This window comes from Bemisia tabaci, unplaced genomic scaffold (assembly GCF_918797505.1).
Source record: "Bemisia tabaci unplaced genomic scaffold, PGI_BMITA_v3".
In the NCBI taxonomy this organism is placed as follows: Eukaryota; Metazoa; Arthropoda; class Insecta; order Hemiptera; family Aleyrodidae; genus Bemisia; species Bemisia tabaci.
In genome coordinates, this window is record NW_027311754.1 from 70,690 (window position 1) to 95,149 (window position 24,460).

Consider the following 24,460-nt stretch of genomic DNA (forward strand, 5'->3'; position numbering starts at 1 on the left):
GTTGCCGCCGCCGCGCGCTTCACCGTTGAACCGGGGCTCCGACCGAGAAGCCGCCAACCCGCACAGTGGCTCCAGTCAATCAGAGAGCTCGAACTTTAAATTTTTTTACTAAAACTGCAAATTTTCATGTTTACTTTTCCACATTTAATTGTTAAGTAAGGGGTGCTTATCGAAGAAAATTTCACGAGGCAACCAATGGAGCCACTTTTAGATGCAGGGTTGTCAAAAAAATTAAAAAATTAAATTCCCTTATTTCCCTGATACGTTTGGGTAAAATTCCCTGACAATTGAGGATATATTAAACGGCCAAAAATACATAATTTGAAATAGTTTCCAGGTAAAATTCGATGTTCAAAACCTCAAATCGCGATATCCGTCGGAAAGCGATACATCAATTTTATTTACTCTCGGCGTAGCTTCCAAAGAGCAGGTTTATGTTATTGCCATCAGGGTTGCCACAAAATCTAGAAAATTAAATTCCCGGACAATTAAGGAAACGTCATACGGAAAAAATGACACAATTTGGAACAGTTTCCAGGCAAAATTCGATGTTCAAAACGTCAAATCGCGATATCCGTCGGAAAGCGATACATCAATTTTATTTACTCTCGGCGTAGCTTCCAAAGCGCAGGTTTATGTTATTGTCATCAAGGTTGCCACAAAATTTAGAAAATTAAATTCCCGGACAATTAAAGAAACGTCATACGGAAAAAATGACACAATTTGGAACAGTTTCCAGGCAAAATTCGATGTTCAAAACGTCAAATCCATTCTAGAAAGCGAAAAAAGATAAATCAACAATTTTTCCCTGACACTTTCGACATTTCCCCAGACATTTTCCGGTTTTCTCGGTATTCCCAGACTGTGGCAACCCTGATAAAACCTTAAAACTTCGTATGAGCGGAGTTATAAGCGTTTAAAGTTTCAAAATTTCGTCCGACCCCATCCATTGACTTGGTCCACTGCGCGGCGCGGAGCTTGGAAACGTGGGCGGCCGCGTCGCGTCGCGCGTCGCTTTGCGGCGAGCAGGTTTGTAGGTTCGTCTGTTGGCGGCGGACTCGCCGGGCCGGGGCCCCTTTTCGAGACGAGCGACCTTCCTCGCGGTAAAGCGTTCCCAGGTTGCTCGCCCGCTCTCACGATCCGCTCGCGTGTCCCGCCCAACTCGGATCCCCGAAAGCCTTTGAAAAGAGAGTATCGTTGAATATCCATACGGGAAGATCACGGACTTGTCGAAAAATGGAGCTCGTAGGGTTCGAAAGGGCAGCCGGCCTTCTACAGTGGACTCTCGATAATTCGAACCTCGATAATTCGAAAACCTCGTTAATTCGAAGGAAAGTCCGTTTCCCTAGGAAATCTCTCGATAATTCGAAGAAAATCAATGTATTTTTCTCCCCTCGTTATTTCGAAATTTTTAAGCTGGCTCGACCCTCTATAATTCGAAATTGCGACGAAAATTCTCTCTGTAATTCGAAGAGTGGGAAGTAAATACGGTCCTCCCTCTATAATTCGAGATAAGGCGGTACATTCCCTCTACAATTCGAAGTCAACTGTTTATGTACCTGGGTGTCTGAAAGAGCTGATAGGATTGTCAAAATCTAAACATGTAATTAATAATTGTAACAAGAAAAACGCTAGAAAAATTCTGCCGCCAATCTTCAGATCCCAAAATCAAACCAAGATGCCCAAGAATGTACATACTTAAAGGGCTTTTTTTTTTCTCCGTGGAACGCATGGATCGCGATGATAGTGGTTCGGGCTGGTTCAACCAGCCTGAACCAACCTCAACCTACCTCGGAAGAGTGGTCCGAGCGTTCCACTGGAACACATGGAACGCACTGGATCGCCAGTGGAACGCGATAAAAAAGTGATGCGTTACGTTGTGGTCCACTGTGGTTCGGATAAAAAAAAAAGCCCTTAAAAAGAGCGTCCTTATACAAAATGTACCGCGTTTAGCAGAAAGGAACCAAGCCGCATCAGCTTTTGCCAAATTGGATCGGGCAATTTAATTTTTTATGAGAGAAAGTTTGTATAGATTCCTTTAAAAATTTTAAGGAATTCGCTTTGTGACATGGAGAAAATTCACTAAAATTTGCACAAAAATCCGCAGACCGTTTTCATGTAAAAAATGCAATTACCGCATTAAATTTGGCAATAGCTGCTTTTTGGCTGTTTTGATGTACCTTGGCAACGATGGAAAATATTCGGGTGTCACCACCAAGTGGTGTAACTAGGAGCTATGAAGAGTCACTATGCCAAATTTCAACGTCGTTGCACATTTTCTTTTATTTTGGCGATACTTGGTTTAAGGGGTTGTCTGGTGAGTTCGTCGTTTTTGAAGATGGGTCAATTTCAGTAACAACACATAGCGCTCAGGTTTTTCTCTCTTACGCAATAAAATCACGACTTTCTCTTTTGACCTTTTGAAGAGCTGCTTCTGGAGGACAAGCCTCATCAAAAACTTCAGTGTTAGTACGGTTTTTCGTTTTAAAAATGGTGCTGTATCGCCCGAAACCCCTGCATGGCTCCAAACTGCCATCGCCATTGGATAGAACCGATACAAATAATGAAAAAAAATTGCATTTTTTTGAGTTGGGGTGGTTATAAATCATTTAATTAACTAGCAGATATCACTTGAATGTAATACAGAAATATTCAAAACATTGCTGTGAAAATTTGGGACTAAAACGCGTTGTTGTCGAATTGATCCCCCATTTAACGTTCTAGCCGGTGACTGCCGCTGGGCGTCCATCCGAAGTTTGAACAATAAATCACACTCTAAAACGAAGAAAAACATATATTCACCTATTTCATGAATGAAATATGTTCCCTGCAAGAGTCACTCCAAAAATTGACAGACTTAGCCGCGCATCACCCGCGAAAATCGCCCATCTTCAAACTTCACATCTTCCTCCTCGTAAACTCTCTTGACGTAACGCATTTAAATTCATTCAAAGCTTTTCTTTTCGCTAAAAAAAAGAAAAGAAAACGAAAGAAAACTGTGAAAACGACCAGGGAATCTACCTAAATTGGCGGGCAAAAATTAGATACTTTTAGGTACAGTGCAGTACTATTGCAGTACCTTTCCAAATAATTTAGTACCTCATTAGCAGAAAAATTCAGTGCTTCTTCGGTACCTTTAAGTTGATTGTTGATTCGAGTTCCTATTATTTAGTTATATTTCTTACAGCTTGATTATTTTAAATTCTTCTATAAACGTTATTCATTTGCTAAATACAATACTAGCTTGACAAACTTCAACTATGCGGCAAAAACTGCAATAATAGGGGTGAAGGTAAACCGACAAGACTAGCGTGGAGGCTACTTCAATATTTATCTTCAATCGTCTTGCTAAGGCGCAATGATACAACTATTCGTACTCTCCAGAATGCGTGAGGTATCCCGCCACAATTGAAGGCGTTTTCGAAACTGCCAACTCTCCATATCAGGATTCATGTGTCGCATAAATAGGGCGTCTACAAAAACCGGCTGACAAGTATTAAGTACTTTAAACGTACTTTTTCGGTGCCTTTTCAAAAAATACGGAGCCTAATAGGAAGAAGAAAGACGGTCCTTTTTTGGTACCTTCAAGCTGATTATTCATTTGACATCCAATTAATTGCATGTATTCCTGGCCGCGTGTTTATCTTTAATTCTTCTATATAATTTATCAATTTGCTAAATACAATCCTAGCTTGGACACACTTAAACTATGCGGCCAAAACTGCAATGATAGTGGCAACGGAAAACCAACAAGACTGGCACGGACGTTGACTTGATATGAATCTGCGATCGTATTGCTAAGGCGCAATGATACAACTATACGTACACTCCGGAACGCGTGACGTATGATACGTGGCGTGATACGTCACGTATCACGCCACAATTGAAGGCGTTTTCGAAACTGCTCGAAGTGATTTGAGTCTTCCATCGCATTCCTTCGGCGCAAAGATACAACTATTCGTTCTCTCCGGAATGCGTGAGGTATCACGCCACAATTGAAGTCGTTTTCAATACTGCCAACTTTCCACATCTGAATTCTCTTGTCGTATAAATAGGGCGTCTACTAAAACCGGCTGACGTGTATTTAGCATTTTTGCAGTACCGTTTCAGTGCCTTTCCAAAAAATTCAGTGCATAATAGGGAGAAAAAAGACGGTAGTTTTTTGGTACCTTCAAGTTGATTATTCATTTGACTTCCTATTAATTAGATATATTCCCGACCGCTTGTTTATATTTAATTCTTTTATATAATTTATCAATTTGCTAAATACAGTCCTAGCTTGGACACACTTAAACTATGCGACCGAAACTGCAATGATAGTGGCAAATTTATGCCGTGAGCCCTGAAGTGCGCATACACTTATGGGTCTCAGGACTCATGTCTTAATGCACATAGTTCCGTTTGGTAGAAATACGTTCATTTTGTCATTCCCTGGCGAATCCACTTTTTCCCTGTCTTAGACAGCGGACCGCAGTCTTCAATAATCGGCCGTTTCAATCAATAGGATCGCTATATTTTTTCTTAGTCTTCTTTATCTTTAACTTTGTCGATCAATTGCAATGATCAGGCCATTGTCGGTCATATTTCTATAAAAAATCGAATTCCTTGATCAATTTTCCAACCTTGAAACGAGCTTACGTCCCTCCATCAAAGGATCGACGAATCAAGACATTATCACGCATCAAATCGTCGCTCCTCCGACGAAAAGACACATCTCAATTTCCACGTGAGCTTTATTTTCCATACAAATCCATGCTTCCAAGACTCATGCGGAAATTGTTATACGCCCATACGTCAAAGGAGCGACGAAATGACGGTCGACGTCTATGACGATCTGGCAAGGCGGGAGCCCAGGATGCTGCGTACGAGATGAGGATGAGATGAATGGCTATAGGTGAAAGCATCTCTTCATCGAGGCGGTCATGGCATCGTGCATTCGAGGGTTCGTGTCGGTGCAATTGCCCTTTCGGGGAAATGCATCCTGATCATCTTGATTGAGACGCATCGGATGCTCGGGTCCGAGAGGATTTCACAAAGCACAATCCAGGCAACATGACAATAGGACATTGAATCCAAGTCCTAGTGTCTAATTCTGTCGTGCTAAGGGAGAACGTCGTAAGAGCCTTCAGACGCTGCCAAGTTTCTTCTGATAAAAACCGGATTGGGTCAGTTCTGCCGTAATAAGGAAAAACGCCGTATGAACATTCGAGAGTTGTCAAATTTCCTCTCAGAAAATAGTTATTTTTGAAGAAAGGTATGAATCTATCTCCTTGAAATTTTCAGGAACCGCAGGTGGAGTTGAGAACAAAATTATCGGAAAAATCGGAAGGAAAATCTTTACAAATTTTCCAGAAAACTGGTGATTTGCCGTAAGAAATTTGGCAACGCCTGAATGTTCATACGGCGTTCTTCCTAAGCACGGCAGAGTTGCGATGGTCACAGAATCGTGTTTCGATGCTTGATTCTTGTAGATCAGCTAAAAATAATACCATCCAAACTCTCTACGTTCAATATTAGCCGAGATATCGCCTTTTAAAAAGCCGGATTTTGACGTCATCCACCGCGGTGGTGACACCCTTGGTTTCTTCCACCTCGCTTTTATCAGTCAGTGATGCACTGGTTACTCAGCGTGATACTTGGATGAAAGCAAGGTGAAAAAACCAAGGGTGTCACCACCGCGATGGATGACATCAAAAACCTGTCTTTTCAAAGGGCGATATCTCTGTTAATATTGAACGTAGAAAGTTACTGTTTGGACGGATCTTATTATTTTTAGCTGACTCACAAGAATTCAAGCATAAAACCACGATTTTGAGACCAACGCAACTGAACTATTTACCGGGAAAATTGTGAATATTTTCCCCCGAAATTTTCAGACGATTTTGCACGCAATTTAATGAAAATATCTGAAATTTTAAAGGAAAAATATGCATAAATGTCGTAAAAAATACATGCTTTATCAAGGGAAACTTGGCAACTCTCGAATTTTCGTGCAGCGTTCTTCCTGAGCACGGCAGAATTCAAGCCGAGCCGATTACAATCAAGAAATGCCTTGAAGGAGTGGATTCTAGATTTTTCCTATGTGATTTATGTTGTTTCTGAGTCATTTAAACACTTGAATTCATATGTATATACGCCCGTGGCAAGGGTTCGTGACGACCCACACCTACGCAAAAGAGGGAGGCACGCTTGTAATGAAAAGATTTTTCGGGGGGGGGGGGGGGTGTGGAGGTAAGTGACATCTAGGACAAAGGGAGAAGGAGAGGTCAAAGGTCGGGAAAAATGGGTTACGTAATTCATGGACGAACCCTCACTACTTTTCAGCAAAAAAAGGAAAGTTGTGAAAAGTGAGAGATGAATTAATCCGGGAAATCCAGGTACCCTCATTAATTTCTATCAAACGGAACTACGTGCATTATGACGTGAGCCCTGTTATGGACATATTTGTATGGGTCTCAGGGCTAATGTCTTAACGCACATAGTTCCGTTTGATAGAAATACATCCAATTAGTTTTCAGTTCAATGAAGACATTTTCTTTTGTGAGCTTGCACTGACCTTTCACCTGGGAAACCCGCAATGTAGGGATATTTTGGAAATCGAAGTCACTCTTTTGTTTTCGAGAACAACAAGGAAAACTTTGGAGACCTCGAGGGCTCGGAACTTCTGGTACTTTGGTCAGTCGAAGTCGCGCAGCCATAGGGGTTGAACTTGAGCGTAGAGGATAATCAATCGGAAGTATATTTTATCGGAAATATATTCATCTCGGGACCGCGAGTGATAGTCGTGTGATTCAAGTGCATTACCATCAGTGTAGTTTCGTGTTCCGTACTTTATTTTCGTGTTCCGTACTTTATTATTAAAATTTTTCTCAGTGAATTATTCCGTGAATTTAGAAGGTGCAGTGAATAGTTGAACAAGTTTCGTGTCCGGTACTTTAGTTTCGTGTTCGGTACTTTATTTTCGTGTTCGGTACTTTATTATTAAAATTATTCTCTGTGAACTATTTCGTAAATATAGAAGGTGCAGTGAATAGTTGAAAAACCTTACTATCCGAAAGTTTTCTATCCGCCGAAAGTTTTAGTCTGCAAGCCTCTACTTTTTCCGTCCAGTGCGATAGTTTGCCGTGTTTTACAATAAGTGGAAGTAGTGTTTGTCACTCGTGTCGGTTGTCATCGTGCGAATTTTCGGTAGTGTCTTTTCAGTGATATTTCTGTGAAATTTGATTTGAGGATATAGTTTCGGAAGCCAATTTGCTCACGTGTATTCCTCAGCGTTGATTCGGTAAGTCGCTTGATGTCATCAACAAATTTTTTTTTTTTCTTTTCTTTTTTTTACGAGAGAAGTGTGGTTACATTTAATATCGGTGACTTAAGTGTGAAACCACGTATTTCCAGTAAATTTTATGCTACCATTTTATTTTTCGAGGAAAATTAAGTCGACTGTTTGGCTTGATATCTTTACAGAACACTGAAAAAAAAACACATTGGATCTAGAGTCGAGACTCTTGAAAACATTGACAAGAAAAAATACTCTTGATTCAATCGGATTTTTGCTTGAATCAAAAGGAAATCCGCTGAAATTAAGAGGCTTGGTTCTTGATCTAAGCTAGATTTGATTGAATCAAGAGTACTTTTTCTTGTCTATGTTTTTAAGAGTCTCGACTCTAGATCCAATGTCTTTTCTTTCCAGTGAATATTTTGCTAAAAGAGAGGAAAAATCGAGGTAGTTTTCAAGGAATAAGTTGACTAGTTTTACCAAGAAAAAATAAAGTGTAACAGGAGGTCCGGGACGTCGCAGACGGAGATAGGTGGTTTCACACTTCGGCCATCGATATTTAATTTGAGAATCCCTGTGGGCGATAATCTTCTGATTTTCTCGAGATTTTTTTCACAATCAGTAAAGTTATCGAGGTATTCTGCGTATTGAAATGTGTTGCAATTTTTTGCATTTGCGAATTACCTAACTTCTTCATAAATCGATGGCCAAAGTGAAAATACAGGGTGAGCGAAAAGTCCCCGACCCCCCCTCTAACTTTTGAACGAATTGAGCTAAGGAAATGAAACTTTGGGAATGTTCCTATCTCAAAGGGGACCATCTTTTGAGGGGGTCAAAATTTTGGTCCCCCCCTCAGGGGGGGACAGGGGCCCCCCAACTTTTTTTTTTCAAATAGCAACCCCTATCTTGTGATACCTCATTCGAAAGAGCATAAAAAACTAAGAATTTTGGCGCAAACCGCAGATCAATATCTCAATTTTTGACCGAGTTATGATAGGTCAAAGGTCAAATTTGACCTATTTTCAAAAAATCATAACTCCGGTTCAAATTATCGTAAAGAAAAAAATAAAACGGGAAAATTTACCAAATTGTGTTCGCTTTTACGTAAAAATTGCAGAAATCACTTCGATTTAATTTTAAGGGGGGGCTCGGACCCCCAAATACGTCAATTCAAAGGTCATTCAATTTTCCTGCGAAATAAGCCAATTTCCTCTGGATTTGCCTCCACATTATCTCAGTAAGGTCAAAATCAGTTCAACATTACGTTGGCAAGTCCCCAAATTTCGGGAAAAGTTAAAAAAAACGAAATTTAAACGGTCAATTTAATTCACCTTAAATTTCGTTTTTTTAACTTTTCCCGAAATTTGGGGACTTGCCAACGTAATGTTGAACTGATTTTGACCTTACTGAGATAATGTGGAGGCAAATCCAGAGGAAATTGGCTTATTTCGCAGGAAAATTGAATGACCTTTGAATTGACGTATTTGGGGGTCCGAGCCCCCCCTTAAAATTAAATCGAAGTGATTTCTGCAATTTTTACGTAAAAGCGAACACAATTTGGTAAATTTTCCCGTTTTATTTTTTTCTTTACGATAATTTGAACCGGAGTTATGATTTTTTGAAAATAGGTCAAATTTGACCTTTGACCTATCATAACTCGGTCAAAAATTGAGATATTGATCTGCGGTTTGCGCCAAAATTCTTAGTTTTTTATGCTCTTTCGAATGAGGTATCACAAGATAGGGGTTGCTATTTGAAAAAAAAAAGTTGGGGGGCCCCTGTCCCCCCCTGAGGGGGGGACCAAAATTTTGACCCCCTCAAAAGATGGTCCCCTTTGAGATAGGAACATTCCCAAAGTTTCATTTCCTTAGCTCAATTCGTTCAAAAGTTAGAGGGGGGGTCGGGGACTTTTCGCTCACCCTGTACATTGGCTATTGGTGGTGTCCATAAAATTGTCCTACCTTTGTTGCATTTTGTTCGAGAAGAAAACATGCCGAACTTCATGGCTTGAGAAGTCATACAAAGGTATTCTGCAGATACTGAGAAGAAAGATCACGGAAGTTTTTAACAGAATTTAGTAGACCAGTTTCCCCGAGAAAAAATGAAGTATGACAGAAAATCTGTTCAAGTAGCAGACGGAAACGCGTGTTTCTACACTTAAGGTGATTCAATGGACGCGATATTTTGTATCAGAACGGCATGCGATATATCGCATCAATTGGTTCCATTTTTTCAGCTACTCGTCATTTTTCTCCAATTTTGAGATCGCGATTCTGTTGTCAGGAGACTAAAGCACTCACTTACCAATTTTAACAATGAAATTCAACGTAATAAAGGCGTGGTATTTTTAGAGAGAAAACATCGCATTCGATACTGATATCGAAAGTGCACTCGAATGCGATATTTTCTCTCTAAAAAAACCACGCCTTTATTACGTTGAATTTCATTGTTAAAATTGGTAAGCGAGTGCTCTAGTCTCCTGACAACAGAATTGCGATCTCAAAATTCGAGAAAAATGACGAGTAGCTGAAAAAATGAAACTAATCGACGCGATATTTCGCATGTCGTTCTGGCACAAAATATGGCGTTCATCAAATCTCCTTAAGTCGTTGATATGAAAATGTTTAATCGTTGAAAATTGATTATTATTGAATACATTATGTGAGGATATTGTAATTTTGTGGTAAAAAAGCAGTTTTATTCCATTATTTTTCAACATTATTTCAATTTATTTGTTAAGCTGTTCCATATACTAGACAATTAATTAAATTAATTTTTTTCTTTGCAGCCAACATTCGAGAAGGGGGATGAACGAGGATGGAAATTTTCACCCTACGCATCAGAGCTGTTCCTGACCTTGCAGATCATCTCTTCTTCACGGTAAGATCTCTCAAGCTTCCTCCTATTTCGAAAATTAAGGTAATTCGATGAACGCCATATTTTGTGACAGAACGGCATGCGATATATAGCATCGATAAGTTCCATTTTTCCGGCGACTCGTCATTTTTCTCGAATTTTGAGATCGCAATTCCATTGTCAGGAGACTAAATAATGCACTTATCAATTTTGATGAACAAATTCAAAGTATTAAGGGCGTAAGGAAAATAGAGGAAAAATACTGCATTCGAATGCGATATTTTGTCTCATAAAAAAAAACCCACGACTTCATTACGATGAATTTGTTTGTCAAAATTTGGTAGGTGAATTCTTTAGTCTCCTGACGACAGAATTGCAATCTCAAAATTCGAGAAAAATTACGAGTGGCTGAAAAAATGAAACCAATCGACGCGATATTTCGCAAGTCGTTCTGGCACAAAATATGGCGTTCATTGATAATCACCTCAACTTCTAATGAATCGGTTACTGTCAATAATTTCAATTTTTGAAATGGGCTGCTAAAAAATTGAGGGGCTTGGAGGACAAGGCGCATAAGTGCAGTTTTTGAAAAAGTTGAGATTTTAATGATTTCAAGTAAAACTAGTCTAAGTGCATATTTTGTGAAAAATTCCCTCTCAAATTTCAATTTTCAAGCTTCAAAAAGTCAGTTTGAACTTTCTTTCCGCCATAAGGATCCGTGTAATTTTGAGACTTCAAATACATATTTCTCGATAATGATTTCAAGTAAAACTAGTCTTAGTGCATATTTTGTGAAAAATTCCCTCTCAAATTTCAATTTTCAAGCTTCAAAAAGCCAGTTTGAACTTTCTTTCCGCCATAAGGATCCATGTAATTTTGAGACTTCAAACACATATTTCTCGATAATGATTCCAAACAAAACTAGTCTTAGTGCATATTTTGTGAAAAATTATCTCTCAAATTTCAATTTTTAAGCTTCAAAAAGTCAGTTTGAACTTTCTTTCCGCCATAAGGATCCGTGTAATTTTGAGACTTCAAACACATATTTCTCGAGGTAGCAAAAACTGCACTTCCGCGCTTTGTCCTACAAGCCCCTCATTCTTCCTCAACGCTGATCATCGCCGCTGTCATCATTCAGGCGATTTTAGGTAAAATCAACTTAAGGTGATTCAATGGACGCCATATTTCGAGTCAGAATGGCATGCGATAAATCGCATCAATTGGTTCCATTTTTTCAGCTACTCGTCATTTTTCTCCAATTTTGAGATCGCGATTCTGTTGTCAGGAGACTAAAGCACTTACTTACCAATTTTAACAATGAAATTCAACGTACTAAAGGCGTGGTATTTTTAGAGAGAAAACATCGCATTCGATACTGATATCGAAAGTGCACTCGAATGCGATATTTTCTCTCTAAAAAAACCACGCCTTTATTACGTTGAATTTCATTGTTAAAATTGGTAAGCGAGTGCTCTAGTCTCCTGACAACAGTATTGAGATCTCAAAATTCGAGAAAAATGACGAGTAGCTGAAAAAATGAAACCAATCGACGCGATATTTCGCAAGTCGTTCTGGCACAAAATATGGCGTTCATTGAATCACCTCAACTTCTAATGAATCGGTTACCGTCAATAATTTCAATTTTTGAAATGGGCTGCTAAAATATTTGAGGGGCTTGGAGGACAAGGCGCATAAGTGCAGTTTTGGAAAAAGTTCAGATTTTAATGATTTCAAGTAAAGTAGTCTTAGTGCATATTTTGTGAAAAATTCCCTCTCAAATTTCAATTTTTAAGCTTCAAAAAGTCAGTTTGAACTTTCTTTCCACCATAAGGATCCATGTAATTTCGAGACTTCAAACACATATTTCTCGAGGTAGCAAAAACTGCACTTACGCGCTTTGTCCTACAAGCCCCTCATTCTTCCTAAACGCTAATCATCGCCGCTGTCAGAAATAGTGATTCCTTATTGCAAAATGTAATCCAAATGTAGTTATGTTCTTTCGTGGGAGGTAACGACGAATTGGACTGCATTTTGCAATTTGGAACTATAAATTCTGGCTCATCTGAAAAAAACACTTATGTGCATAGGGATACTAATGGCACATGCGTTTTTTTTTAAACCGGGCCAGAATTTATAGTTCCAAATTGCAAAATGCAGTCCAATTGAGGGAGGAAAATAGATTAAAAAGCCTCCCAATGAGTGGCCCCGTTTCGTCGCTCCTCTGACGAAAGGGCGAATCTCAATTTCCTCGTGAGCCCTGGGTCACATTCAAATCCATGCTTTCTGCGGTTCATGTGAAAAGTGAGATACGTCCTTATGTCAGAGGAGCGACCTTTTTGAAACCCGGGGATTTCATTCGTACGTGACCGAAATGAAACCTTATGATGAGACAAGCCTCCGGTAAAAATTTTAGCTTGAGGATACGTTTGGTTTTGGACAGTGGCGTGGCGTGAATTGCGATGTATCGATTCTCATGCCATTTAAAGCTATGGTAAAGAATCGATTATTAAGGTGTTCGCTGCGAACACCCTGTCTATCGATCCTTTTTCATAGGTTTAAATGGCATGACAATCGATATATCGCATTTCACGCCACGCCATTGGTTTTGGAGCTACAGCGTTGCAAAGTTTGCATGTTTGAGTCTTAAAAATCTTCATATTTTTGAAGAATTTCTTCCAAAAGCCAATTTCAAAGTAATGTAAGTAACAAGTAATGTAAGTAAACATGACGCGTAACTGAAAAATTATAAGAAAATCCGTAGTAAAAGTTTCAAATTGTGGATGAGCCGTTAATTGCAGTACAACGTTGCAAAAATTACATTCTTGCCCTTTAAAAATACCCATTTTTTATAGTTTTGTATATTGTAGCAGTATTTGAGACATAAAATATACAATTAGAGATACTCGCAGACTCATAGTAAAATTTATATCAGTATACGATAATTTTAGGCAATGCAGCGTTGCAAAGTTTAGACGTATAGCATAGATTTAATCAGTATACGATAATTTTGGGCAATACAGCGTTGCGAAGTTTACATCTTTCATCTATGAAAATGTCTACTTTTTCTTGTTATTGTATTGGAGACAAGATACAATATGAGTTAATGGTTAATAGTGTGAAGCGAAATGTGGAGGCTTTATGTTGATCCTGGGTGACAATTGTATTAAAATAACATCGTTGCAAATTGTATCTGCTTTTCTTTTAACATTCGATTGTATAAAATTAGTTAAAAATAAGGATACTTCCAATAGTTATTTTACTTTAAAATGTAATTCCAGAGGATTTTTGGAATACAATGGATGATTCAGCATCAGCGTTGCTTTCAAGATCTGAAATATTCTGCCTAGACTTAGTTGCAAATTCAACCTTTTTTAGGTGTAATGAAGAAACTAACATAGGATATGGAGGCGTTTGGGTTTTTTTAAGTAGAAATAAATCTTGATACAGACGATACATTCATTATGCCTTAAAAAACTGAGTATGTTGAACGTAAGAATGGAAGATTTTGAAAATATTAAAGAAGAAGAAGAAGGAAAAAAAAAAGGAAAAAAAAAGATGCAAAGTAAATTAAATGAACGAAAAATAATAAATACACCAACAAAACAATAAAATATAATTTAAAACCTAAATAGAATATTTAAATCACTGTTGCGTTAATCTATAAAAAACCCAGACGCCTCCTTAAGAGAGAATTTTAAAATTATTTAAATATGACTTTTGGAGGGTGAAAGTTTAAAATTGGCATCATGTTGAGGCGTTTTCTATAGATTTGAAGGCAAGACAGGACTGATACTGAAGCATCACATGAATAAAATATTTTGAAGGAAGAAGATAAAAAACTATAAATACAATAAAAAATAATGTACGGTAGAAAGTCATATAAAAATGAAAGAAAAAAATGTCAATGTAAATAAAAAAATAAGCGAAATCAAATAACTACTGGAAGCATCTTTATTTTAAAATCGTCTATTATTTATTGCTTGTGAATAAACTTGACGATAGTATTATTGCAAAAACTAATTGTCACTTGGAACCGACATCAGACCTTGATATTTTGGATTGATATGAGGGATGATACCCATTGATTTTATCTTAAACTGGAAAAAATTTTTTTAAAAAAATCATATTTCGTTGAGTTCAAAATTGTAAGCTTGGCAACGCTGTATCACTACAAATCAATCTTACATCTGCAGATAACGTTAATGGTTTATTTCATAAAAAAAACAAAAACAAAAAAACAAAAAAAAAACAAAAAAAACAAAAAAAAACAAACGAACACTGAACTTAAAAATAAAAACATTTTTAAAGCTTATATACATAAACTTTGCAACGCTGTATCGTTAAATCTATACTTACACTCGCGGTGAAACCTTTACCCAAGACTAATCTTATCATAGAATTTAAGCTAAACCACATTATCATACCTTTAGGTGGTCAATAAGTTCGTTTTTTAATTAAAAAAACGGAACAAAATGGGTATTTTTATAGGTCTGTGATGTCAAGTTTGCAACGTTGTATCAACATAATTAACAGCATTAACGTAGAAAAATTATTTATTATTAACGTATTTTTTTAGAAAAATGTACGCTGACTGTTGATAAAATGTCTTAAAATATCATGAAACATCCAATGACAGTTGTTTACAGAAAGTAAGATACTTGATGATACGATAATCTTTAAAGCTTAAATATGGAAACTTGTCAACGCTGTATTTCTAAAACCAGGCGTATCCTCAAGCTAAGATTTTTACTGGAGACATGGGTCATCATAGAGCAAAGTAATAATATGTAACAATTTTGGATGATTATTCATGAATTTCCAGAGTGCCTCGTGTCTTTGGAAGAATTTTTGACGAGCCGGGGTCTAAAAGTGCGTCGTGGTGGAAATTAACTGTTAAACCTTGTTAGGTTATCGACTGCTTTACTTCCTTCTTGCCTTCAATCTGGTGAAGATTGAGCAGAGCGCCGAAAGCGGTCTGAGTCAACGTTACTTAATTTGAACTAAGTTTTGTAATTCGGAGCTACAATTTCTGGCTCATCTATAAAAACACTTATGAGCATATGATACTATGGGTACTTACGTTGTTTCTGAACTTGAGACACAAATTTTAGTGCTCAATTGCAAAATGCAGTCTATTTGTGTGTGGATCTATGTAAAAAGAGCTTCTCCTCCAGGAGAAAATTGTTCTTAACCTTTTGCGGACACATGAACAACATTTTTCTACAACCTAGGAATTTTTGTCTTCAAGCTTCACGACAGTTTTTGAGATTTAGGATCAAATTTCCTGAGTAAAGGAATTTTGTCCTCAGAAAGATAGGTCCCCTCTTACAGATCTGGTCACTAGTAAAAGGGGCCCGGCATATTGTTATGAAAGGTAGCTTCCACATGAATAATAAGTTTTCCTCCGCTCCAATAGCCTCCAGACTCATTTGGACCACATTTTGCAATTGGGAACTATAATTTCTGACTCAGTTTAGAAATAACTTATGAGCCATTAGTTTCCCGATGCACAAAAGTGTTTTTAAGGATGAGCCAGAAATTTTAGTTCCTAATTGCAAAATGTAGTCCATTTAACCCTCGTCTGTCACAAATAAGTAGAACTGACCAGACGTTTAAATGTAAAACTTGTCTCCCGCATGAAGGAATGTAGCTCCATTCCAAGGTCACCAAATTGACTCAAACAATTACTTTATTTTACAAAGTTATGCCTGTGCAATTTTCAGGCACAACTTTGTAAAACAAATTAATGAAAATGTGCCTGTGTAATTTTTATTTTAATTTTGCATGAAATCTCGGGGAAAATTATCAATGAAATTTCCAGTTAGGAAAGTTCAAGATCCTCCTACTTAATATGCAATTTGCGAGGGGACATTTGGCAACATTGAAATGAAGTTACGTTCTTTCACGCGGGAAACGATGAGCTCTCTTAAGTTTAGTTTTACTGTGCCGAGGCAAGTGAACCACCAAAACTTTCATTATTGCTATACTAGAGGTTGTTTTGCAAAACGAAAAAAATTCCGCCTGAGGTTACAGTTTTACGACTAATATTTAGGATCCGTCTTGGTCAATTTTGATCTTTCAATGACAATATGTATTGAAAGTGTTGATTTACAACATTATGGTAGTAGTTTTTGTGTAATTTTTGGTTTGTTGGGTAGCCAGTGCTATGGATTAAAATAAACTGTTAACTCACGTTAACTTGAAATTCAGGAACTTAATAGTCGAAGCTTTTCGGCCTCAGCCGTCGTCAGGACTTAGCAAAAAGCACAGTTTGAGACAATAAATGATTAATTTTGATTAATATCAGTTCATACATATGATGAACGAGTGTGGTTCGGTGTAGATGTGTTTCATTGAGTTTCTTATGGGTGTTCGTAGCGAACACCTTAATAATCGATTTTTTACCATGGATTTAAATGGCATAACAATCGATATATCGCAATTCACGCCACGCCACTGGGATCGCGAGTTCTTCTGTCCTCAGGACTTTTGTCTAGGAATGAGATTCTTGATTATAAATAAGATGTTCAACATTTTTCTATTGCTCACCATTTTGAGACTTTTCCTAACTTCGAATGAAGTGACCGAATCACTTCCTTCGTCAATTCTCTGTCTCAGTGACGGGGTATGCGTTTGTCTTCTGAAGCACTGTCAGAAGTCTATTACTGGCTACTAGATTCCCTGGGGATCAAATAGACTATATTCTACGATAGAAAAACTACTATTTACGGCTCATTCGTGAAAGTACCTCTTCGTATAGGGTAAACTCAAAGTTTGAGGAGAGGGAGAAGAATAGAAAGAGGAGGAAGAAGATAAGAGAAAGAACAGGAAGAATAGAGAGGAGAGAGGAGAGAAAAGAAGAGACATGGGAGAAGAAGAAGAGAAGAATAGAGAGAACATAAAAGAGAATAAAACAGTGAAAGCACACAGTAAAACAGTGAGAGGGAAAGCGAGAAGGAAATTGAGAAGGAAAGCGAGAAGGAAATTGAGAAGGAAATTGAGAAGGAAAGCGAGAAGGAAATTGAGAAGGAAAGCGAGAAGGAAATTGAGAAGGAAAGCGAGAAGGAAAGCGAGAAGAAAAGCAAGAAGAAAAGTGAGAAGAAAATCGAGAGGAAAAGCGAGAGGAAACGTGAGAAGAGAGAGAAAAGGGTCTGGTGCCGGAGCCTCCTCGTGGTGGACCTGGGGCGGGTCTCTGACCCGTGCCAAACGCCGGCAAACTGTTGTGATTCTGTACCCTCCCTCGCCTCTGGTTGTTAGCCCATATCTCTTCACACATCGTAACGAGCTATGTAGGATCAAGCGCATCCTTGGTACGTTATTACCTTGGTTGTTAGCCCATATCCCTAATACGCTCGGGCATGGATCAACCACTTCCTCGGTGCCCTGCTTCGCGCGCAGCAGGGCTGTTCACACCTTGGATGTTAGGCCATATCCATTGCAGCCTTGGATCAAGCGGAACCTTGGTACGTTATTACCTTGGTTGTTAGTCCATATCCCTGGCTTACGGAAGAGATCAAGCGGAACCTTAGGAACATGAGGGGAAAGATGATCTTCAGAGGACCACTGATAGTAGTTAGGCCATATCCTTGAACCGCGAGGTGCAAGGATCAACCGGTACACAGTGGTCTGAAAATCCCGATCTGTGACCGACTTTGCGCGATTCGTCAGTGACCAATTGCAGGGGTGACCGATCGAAGCCTGGCAATCCTGTACTGGTCAACCTCCGGTATCTGCCGATGCTTGCGCATTAAGTCTAAAGCCGTCATCCCCCCCGGGACACTTTAGACCAGGCAAAGTCGGAACCGGAGGGTCGGACGCCTCTCAAACGGGCTGGTGGTTGGGGCGATGTTGCAGATTGAAGTAGGTTTTGATGCAGGAGAGCCGAATACTTCACGAGAGTTCCGGGGCCTCGTGGCTCAGGGTATTCTGTTCTCCTGGGCCGAACAAGCCGGACAAAGTTTCAGCAATCTCTATCTCTGTAGAGAGTATCCAGCTACGAGTTTGTTGTCTCACTGCTGGATCGCACGGTGGTAGAGGAGTTCCCTGCATTCGGTCATTGGCGAATTGTTCACTGTTGTGAGTGAGGGTGCGCCCAGAACTTGTCGTTGCGAACCAGGGCGTTGCCGTCTGATGTCGGTTCCTCCTCGTGGTGGACGGTGGAAACGAGGGTTTTACCCTCGGCTAAACGCCGACAAAAATGGTGCTAGTTTTGGCAGTAATACACAGGGGTCGATACTTTAGTCTATTTGATGTTTCATGACCCCTGGTAGCACCTTTTTCAGATGAATACATCTTTGACTTATAGTTTTTGACCATTCTCACGATTTCTATAACTTATTCATTCATCTTATTGATTTCTATAATATATTTCAGGAGACAAATAATTATATGCCTAGAAAAAACACAGATGATTAACAAATAAAATATCAGAACACATGAATTAGAGCATATTAGCTTTTTCATTAATTCGATTTTGATTTTGGGGCCAAAATGTTCCTTTCTCAAATATAAATTTAGAAGTTTTGTAGTGACGAGCGTCCAAAGATTTGCCATTGATTTTGCGTAGAAATAATTTATCAATTGATCGAGATTTAATCTGTTGGAGAAGCGTAGGAAGAGAAAGATAAAGTAGTAGAGAAAGAGGAGCAGAAAAAAAAGAGAGAAGAAAAGAAGGTAAGGAAAATGAAGGAGGAGAGAGAGGAGAAAAATGAGGAGAAAGGTGGCAAAGGAAAACCGACAAGGAGGCTGACTTTATATGAATCTTCTATCGTATTGCTAAGGCGCATGATACAACTATTCGTACTCTCCGGAACGCGTGAGGTATCACGCCACAATTGAAGGCGTTTTCGAAACTGCCGACTCTACATGTCAGGATTCATGTCTCGCATAAGTAGGGCGTCTACAAAAACTGGCTGACAAGTATTTAGCATTTTTGCAGTACTGTTTCAGTGCCTTTCCAAAAAATTCAATGCATAATAGGGAGAAAAAAACCGGTACTTTTTTAGTACCTTCAAGCTGATTATTCATTTGACATCCAATTAATTGCATGTATTCCTGACCGCGTGTTTATTTTTAATTCTTCTATATAATTTATCAATTTGCTAAATACAATCCTAGCTGGGACACACTTAAACTATGCGGCCAAAACTGCAATGATAGTGGCAACGGAAAACCAACAAGACTGGCACGGACGTTGACTTGATATGAAACTACGATCGTATTGCTAAGGCGCAATGATACAACTATACGTACACTCCGGAACGCGTGACGTATCACGCCACAATTGAAGGCGTTTTCGAAACTGCTCGAAGTGATTTGAGTCTTCCATCGCATTGCTACGGCGCAAAAATACAACTATTCGTACTCTCCGGAATGCGAGAATTATCACACCACAATTGAAGTCGTTTTCAAAACTACCAACTTTCCACATCTGAATTCTCTTGTCGTATAAATAGGGCGTCTACTAAAACCGGCTGACGTGTATTTAGCATTTTTGCAGTACCGTTTCAGTGCCTTTCCAAAAAATTCAGTGCGTAATAGGGAGAAAAAAAACGGTACTTTTTTGGTACCTTCAAGTTGATTATTCATTTGACTTCCTATTAATTAGATATATTCCCGACCGCTTGATTATATTTATTTCTTCTATATAATTTATCAATTTGCTAAATACAATCCTAGCTTCGACACACTTAAACTATGTGGCCGAAACTGCAATGATAGTGGCAAAGGAAAACCGACAAGACTGGAACGGACGCTGACTTGATATGAATCGGCTATCGTATTCCTAAGGCGCAATGATACAACTATACGTACTCTCCGGAACGCGTGAGGTATCACGTCGCAATTGAAGGCGTTTTCGGAACTGCCAACTCTCCATATCAGGATTCATGTCTCGCGTAAGTAGGGCGTCTACAAAAACCGGCTAAAAAGTATTAGTTATTTTTGCAGTACTTTTTCAGTGCCTTTCCAAGAAATTCAGTATCTCCTAGGAAGAAAAAAACCGGTACTTTTTTTGGTACCTTCAAGCTGATTATTCATTTGACATCCTATTAATTAGATGTATTCCCGACCGCTTGTTTATATTTAATCCTTCGATATAATTTATCAATTTGCTAAATACAATCCTAGCTTGGGCACAATGTAATACAATGTTCAATGAAGATGCAGCTCTTACTACATTAAAACAGCACGACTGATGAATGCTGATGTAAATAGGGTTATCGTACGTCATTTTGCAACGAAGGACCTACAGTGGTTGCATCAGGGATGCTGTGCTGTGTGTCACTAATCGCAAGTCTTGCAGCAGTTTTCATTGACATTTCAATAGAACATTGGCTGCATTTCAATAAGGTAATGGTCAGTTATGGTTGAATTTCACATTACTGTTTGAGACTTAAAATTAGATGCTTTACAGTAAAGGCAGCAAGAACTAATGATATACATGCTGTGTATGCAGAGACTTTGATTGTGTAGAAAAATTATTTGAAACCATTCTGCGACAGAATTACCCACTGTTAAACAGGGAGTGTTGTGCAACTCTGTTTAGATTAACTAATGGCTGGAGTGTTCACATATGAGTGCCTAACATTTGACCCAAGATGAATTTTGTCATCAGGAGACCTCAGATCAATCGTTGGTTAGGTACCCGATGAGTACCATTGAGAGTTTGACAATTGTTCTTGAAGTCTTGCTGACTTTACACTGATCACCCAATGACTATCACGGCAGGCCATCGCTAAATGCAATTGCCCAGCACCTTTCATAGGTGCTGAGCGGTGAGATGACCTCAATGAGTTCATTATCACGCCACTTAGAAATAGAATAGACAGCAAAAGAGTGCAATGACATTGATTTGAGCCGCCATAACACCTACATGAAGGAAGTTTGTCAATGGGAAATTAAGTAGCTTTTCCTCTGATGCCTCCAGAGAACCCATCCTAAGTATGTTGGTCTCCAGAGGTTGATGGGTTTATTGAGTTGTGTTCACTTTCTCTGTTTGGCATGTCATAAGATGAAACGTATCTTATGACGTCCTGCATCCCAATGTGTGTCTTGTGTACAATTGCATATTTTTATGATAATCTGCCCATGTTTTAAGAATTTAACCAGCTGTGGTAGATGATTAATGCCGAAATCACACGCTGAATTTGGTAGCTGAATGTGGAAGTCAACAGTCATTGCCCAACGGCTGAAATTTTGCAAATTCGAGTTATTTTCTACCAGATGTGAATAAAATCTATTCGAATAGTTCAGACAAATCCAACATTAGTCCGATGATTGCTGAGAATCGTTGCTGAAATTTGCATGTCACGCGCAAAATTCAGGCATCAGGCCGATGACTTCCACATTCAAGCCACATGCAGCGTGTGATTGCGGCATAACATTTAAAACGCATATCGTCATAAAAATCATGCGTTTTGCACTTATTAGAAGCAACATTTAAATGCATTCCATTTGGTGTATTATTTGTCTAGAAAGAATGGCTCATTGTGACTTAATTCGGGAATTTCATGATACACAGTTGCAGATGCTGCATGTATTTAGAAAACAGCGAAGCCATACAGTATCAGATAAGTGGACTCCGACGACACACCTGAATTCATAAGGCCTTTTTTTTAAAATCAAAATCATAGATCACAATTAATTGCAATGGGATGTGACAAAATGCATAACTTATTGATTTGGTCCACGGCCACAGTCCAGCCCATTCCGTGCGATCCAATGGAACGCTTGGATTGGTCTTGCAAGGTGGGTTGAGATTGTAGTTACGCCGAATCCTGGTCTCACTTTTATTCATGTACATCTTTATAGTTTTACTTGAACTTTTGAGACCCCTTCCAATTAAGTAACATTAACATCAAAGTAATTTGATCATCCATTATCATTTTCTAGCTACGTTTAAAAGGACAATTGAATTACTGAGGACTTGCCCAACTTACATGCTTCCATTGCATGCCAACATAAGCAAACGTCTAGCCGCCCTCTTCGTGAAATTACGTTTCTTGAAAGAGCAGGCAAAATCGGTTGGAACCAAGGAGGATCCCGATTCCATTACATTCCACGAATAAAGAGAAGCTTTGTCGTAGCCACTAGCCACAGCTTTCTCTAATCCAACAAAAGATTGCAGAAAGAAAACATAACCTTACCTTGTGATATGCATTATCCATCTTGATGAGGTAATAACACGGGACGTTTCATTAATCCAAAGGGCAGTTGGAATCAACACTCAAGAACACTTCATTTCCAATATGCTGAACCGTTATCACCATCAAAATATCGTGGACTGATAATCAAATCATCGGATACACAGCTGTTTTAAACTGTAGGGCACTGCGAAATTACTACATGTTACATGCATGACAAGGTGAAAGTATCCAAACTCAATTAGGAAAACGTAAGTGCTGTAATTACATCGTAAGAAGAGTTGCCTATGAAGTTGCTTCTTCCACGGAGCATGTAAACAAACAGAGCGAACTTACAAAAAACTCACGAAACCCGCACAAGATATAATTTTCACCGACCAAATACGCTTTTAGGAACCACGATCATTTCTAAAAATTTCGGCCTGCACCAAAAGAGATTTTAACGGAAAAATGCCAGCCGTGATTACACATTGCAGCAGACGGAACAATGATTCATCGCGGAACACTAGACAAAGTTGAAGGACGGAGGCACAACAGCTTGTAATTAAAGGCACTCGAGTAGAAGACGTTTCAAATAGCTGAATCGAAAACACGATTACGAGTCCATCCACAACCGAAATCTGAATTTTTTAAGGCACAGAAGCTGCGGTTGGTGCAATACAAAAGAAATGCAAGAACTGGCTCAGAAATGGAAGTAGAAAGGTGTGGGCATCCGTTATCACTAGCAACGGCCAATCACAGCTTAGCCTTATTCTACGTCATCACAAAAAGTATGCGTAGGCTACCGCTACGTGAGAGGGGAGTAGATCCTGCTGCTCATTGCGACGTTGTCAAGTTTTTCGTCGCGGCTTGATACTATGCTTTGGCCTGACAGCTCCCGTTTGTTTTATTTTGCAACACTAGATTCTTTTCTTACGTCATTGACTTCGTAGGGTCCTTGCTGCATCACCTACTCCTGTAGGTAAGGACACTACACAAAAACCTAATTACGAGCAATAATTTTTCGCAGTAAGTTAATCAAAATCTACCCTTGAAAAAAATAATCAGAATTGAGGGGTACCCGACACTCGTATTGAGGGAACTCGTAGGGGGTACGGTTGTTGGACTTTTCGAGCAGTCCAAATACCGAACTTTCTCCAATAATTAATGGGATACAACACACTTTAGGGGCTATGATGGCTGGCACCTATTTTATATTATTTTATTTTATTTTTTATTTATTTTTTTAACTTTATTTTATTTATTTTTTTTTTTTTTGATTGGGTTCATGAACAAAATTTGTAAATGTTTAAAAGTTTGTTCCTCCGGTTTTTCCACTTTTTCTTTGCAAAAAGGTTGGAGAATCGGCTGCAAGTAGGTACGTGCTACAGTCACTGTGACCTGTAGTGAAACAGTTTGACATATCTATGGAAGCAGACTATTTTCTATTAAGAGAGGGGGAAATCTAATAGACAGAGAGCTGAAATTTACGTAGGTATGCAAGGCCGAATTTTGTCACGAAAAACCGGTAAACTTCATTGTAAATCCAATCAAAAATCTAATAGACAGAGAGCTGAAATTTAGGTAGGTAGGTATGCAAGGCCGAATTTTGTCACGAAAAACCGGTAAACTTCATTGTAAATCCAATCAATTGCAACTGCACTTAGGTCCATTTGGTGAAAAATAACTTTTGAAATTTCATAATAATTTTAAAGCAAAAATTGCGTTTTTGAATAGCACTGCTCACAGTCAGTGTTGAGGCAAACGGCTCTTAACTCTCCTGAGAAGCCATAAGATCCGCCTTCAACTAAAGAGATAGGCAAAAGCGGGTTCTCAGACGCGTCAGTAATTGTGACTGCATTTTGACGCAGTAAGACGCACTGATGTCGTCATTCCGTAGTCGCCTTGGTGCTTGGTCGTCATACTTGTCAATTTAGAGTCAAAATTTCAGTTATTGGAAAGTGCTCTAGAACTTAGGTATGGCAATAGTTACCTTAAAAAACTCCATTTTTATGAAGTATAGTCTTACTCCTCGTCCGAATAGAATAACGACGGCGTAAGTCCGCAATCACATATCTGGTTTGCGGTAATTGCGGTATCTGAAAATCTCCGCTTCAATGTTATTTTTTTAAAGAAGTACAAATTGACATTATTCCTTGAAGTTTATGCAGAATTTTCTTCGCACAGAGAAGAAAAATCACGGCAG

The 24,460-nt window shown here is 38.7% G+C and overlaps 1 protein-coding gene across 1 annotated transcript in view; it reads right to left on the reverse strand.

Moving 5' to 3' along the window:
- LOC109031841 (uncharacterized) overlaps positions 1-22,989 on the reverse strand; it is a 47,629-nt gene extending 24,640 nt beyond the window's left edge. The window contains exon 1 of the mRNA XM_019043626.2: positions 22,279-22,989. Coding sequence (XP_018899171.2) covers positions 22,279-22,299 — 21 coding nt within the window. The 5' untranslated portion in view covers positions 22,300-22,989. The remainder of the gene's footprint in view (positions 1-22,278) is intronic.
- Positions 22,990-24,460: the final 1,471 nt, after the last annotated feature.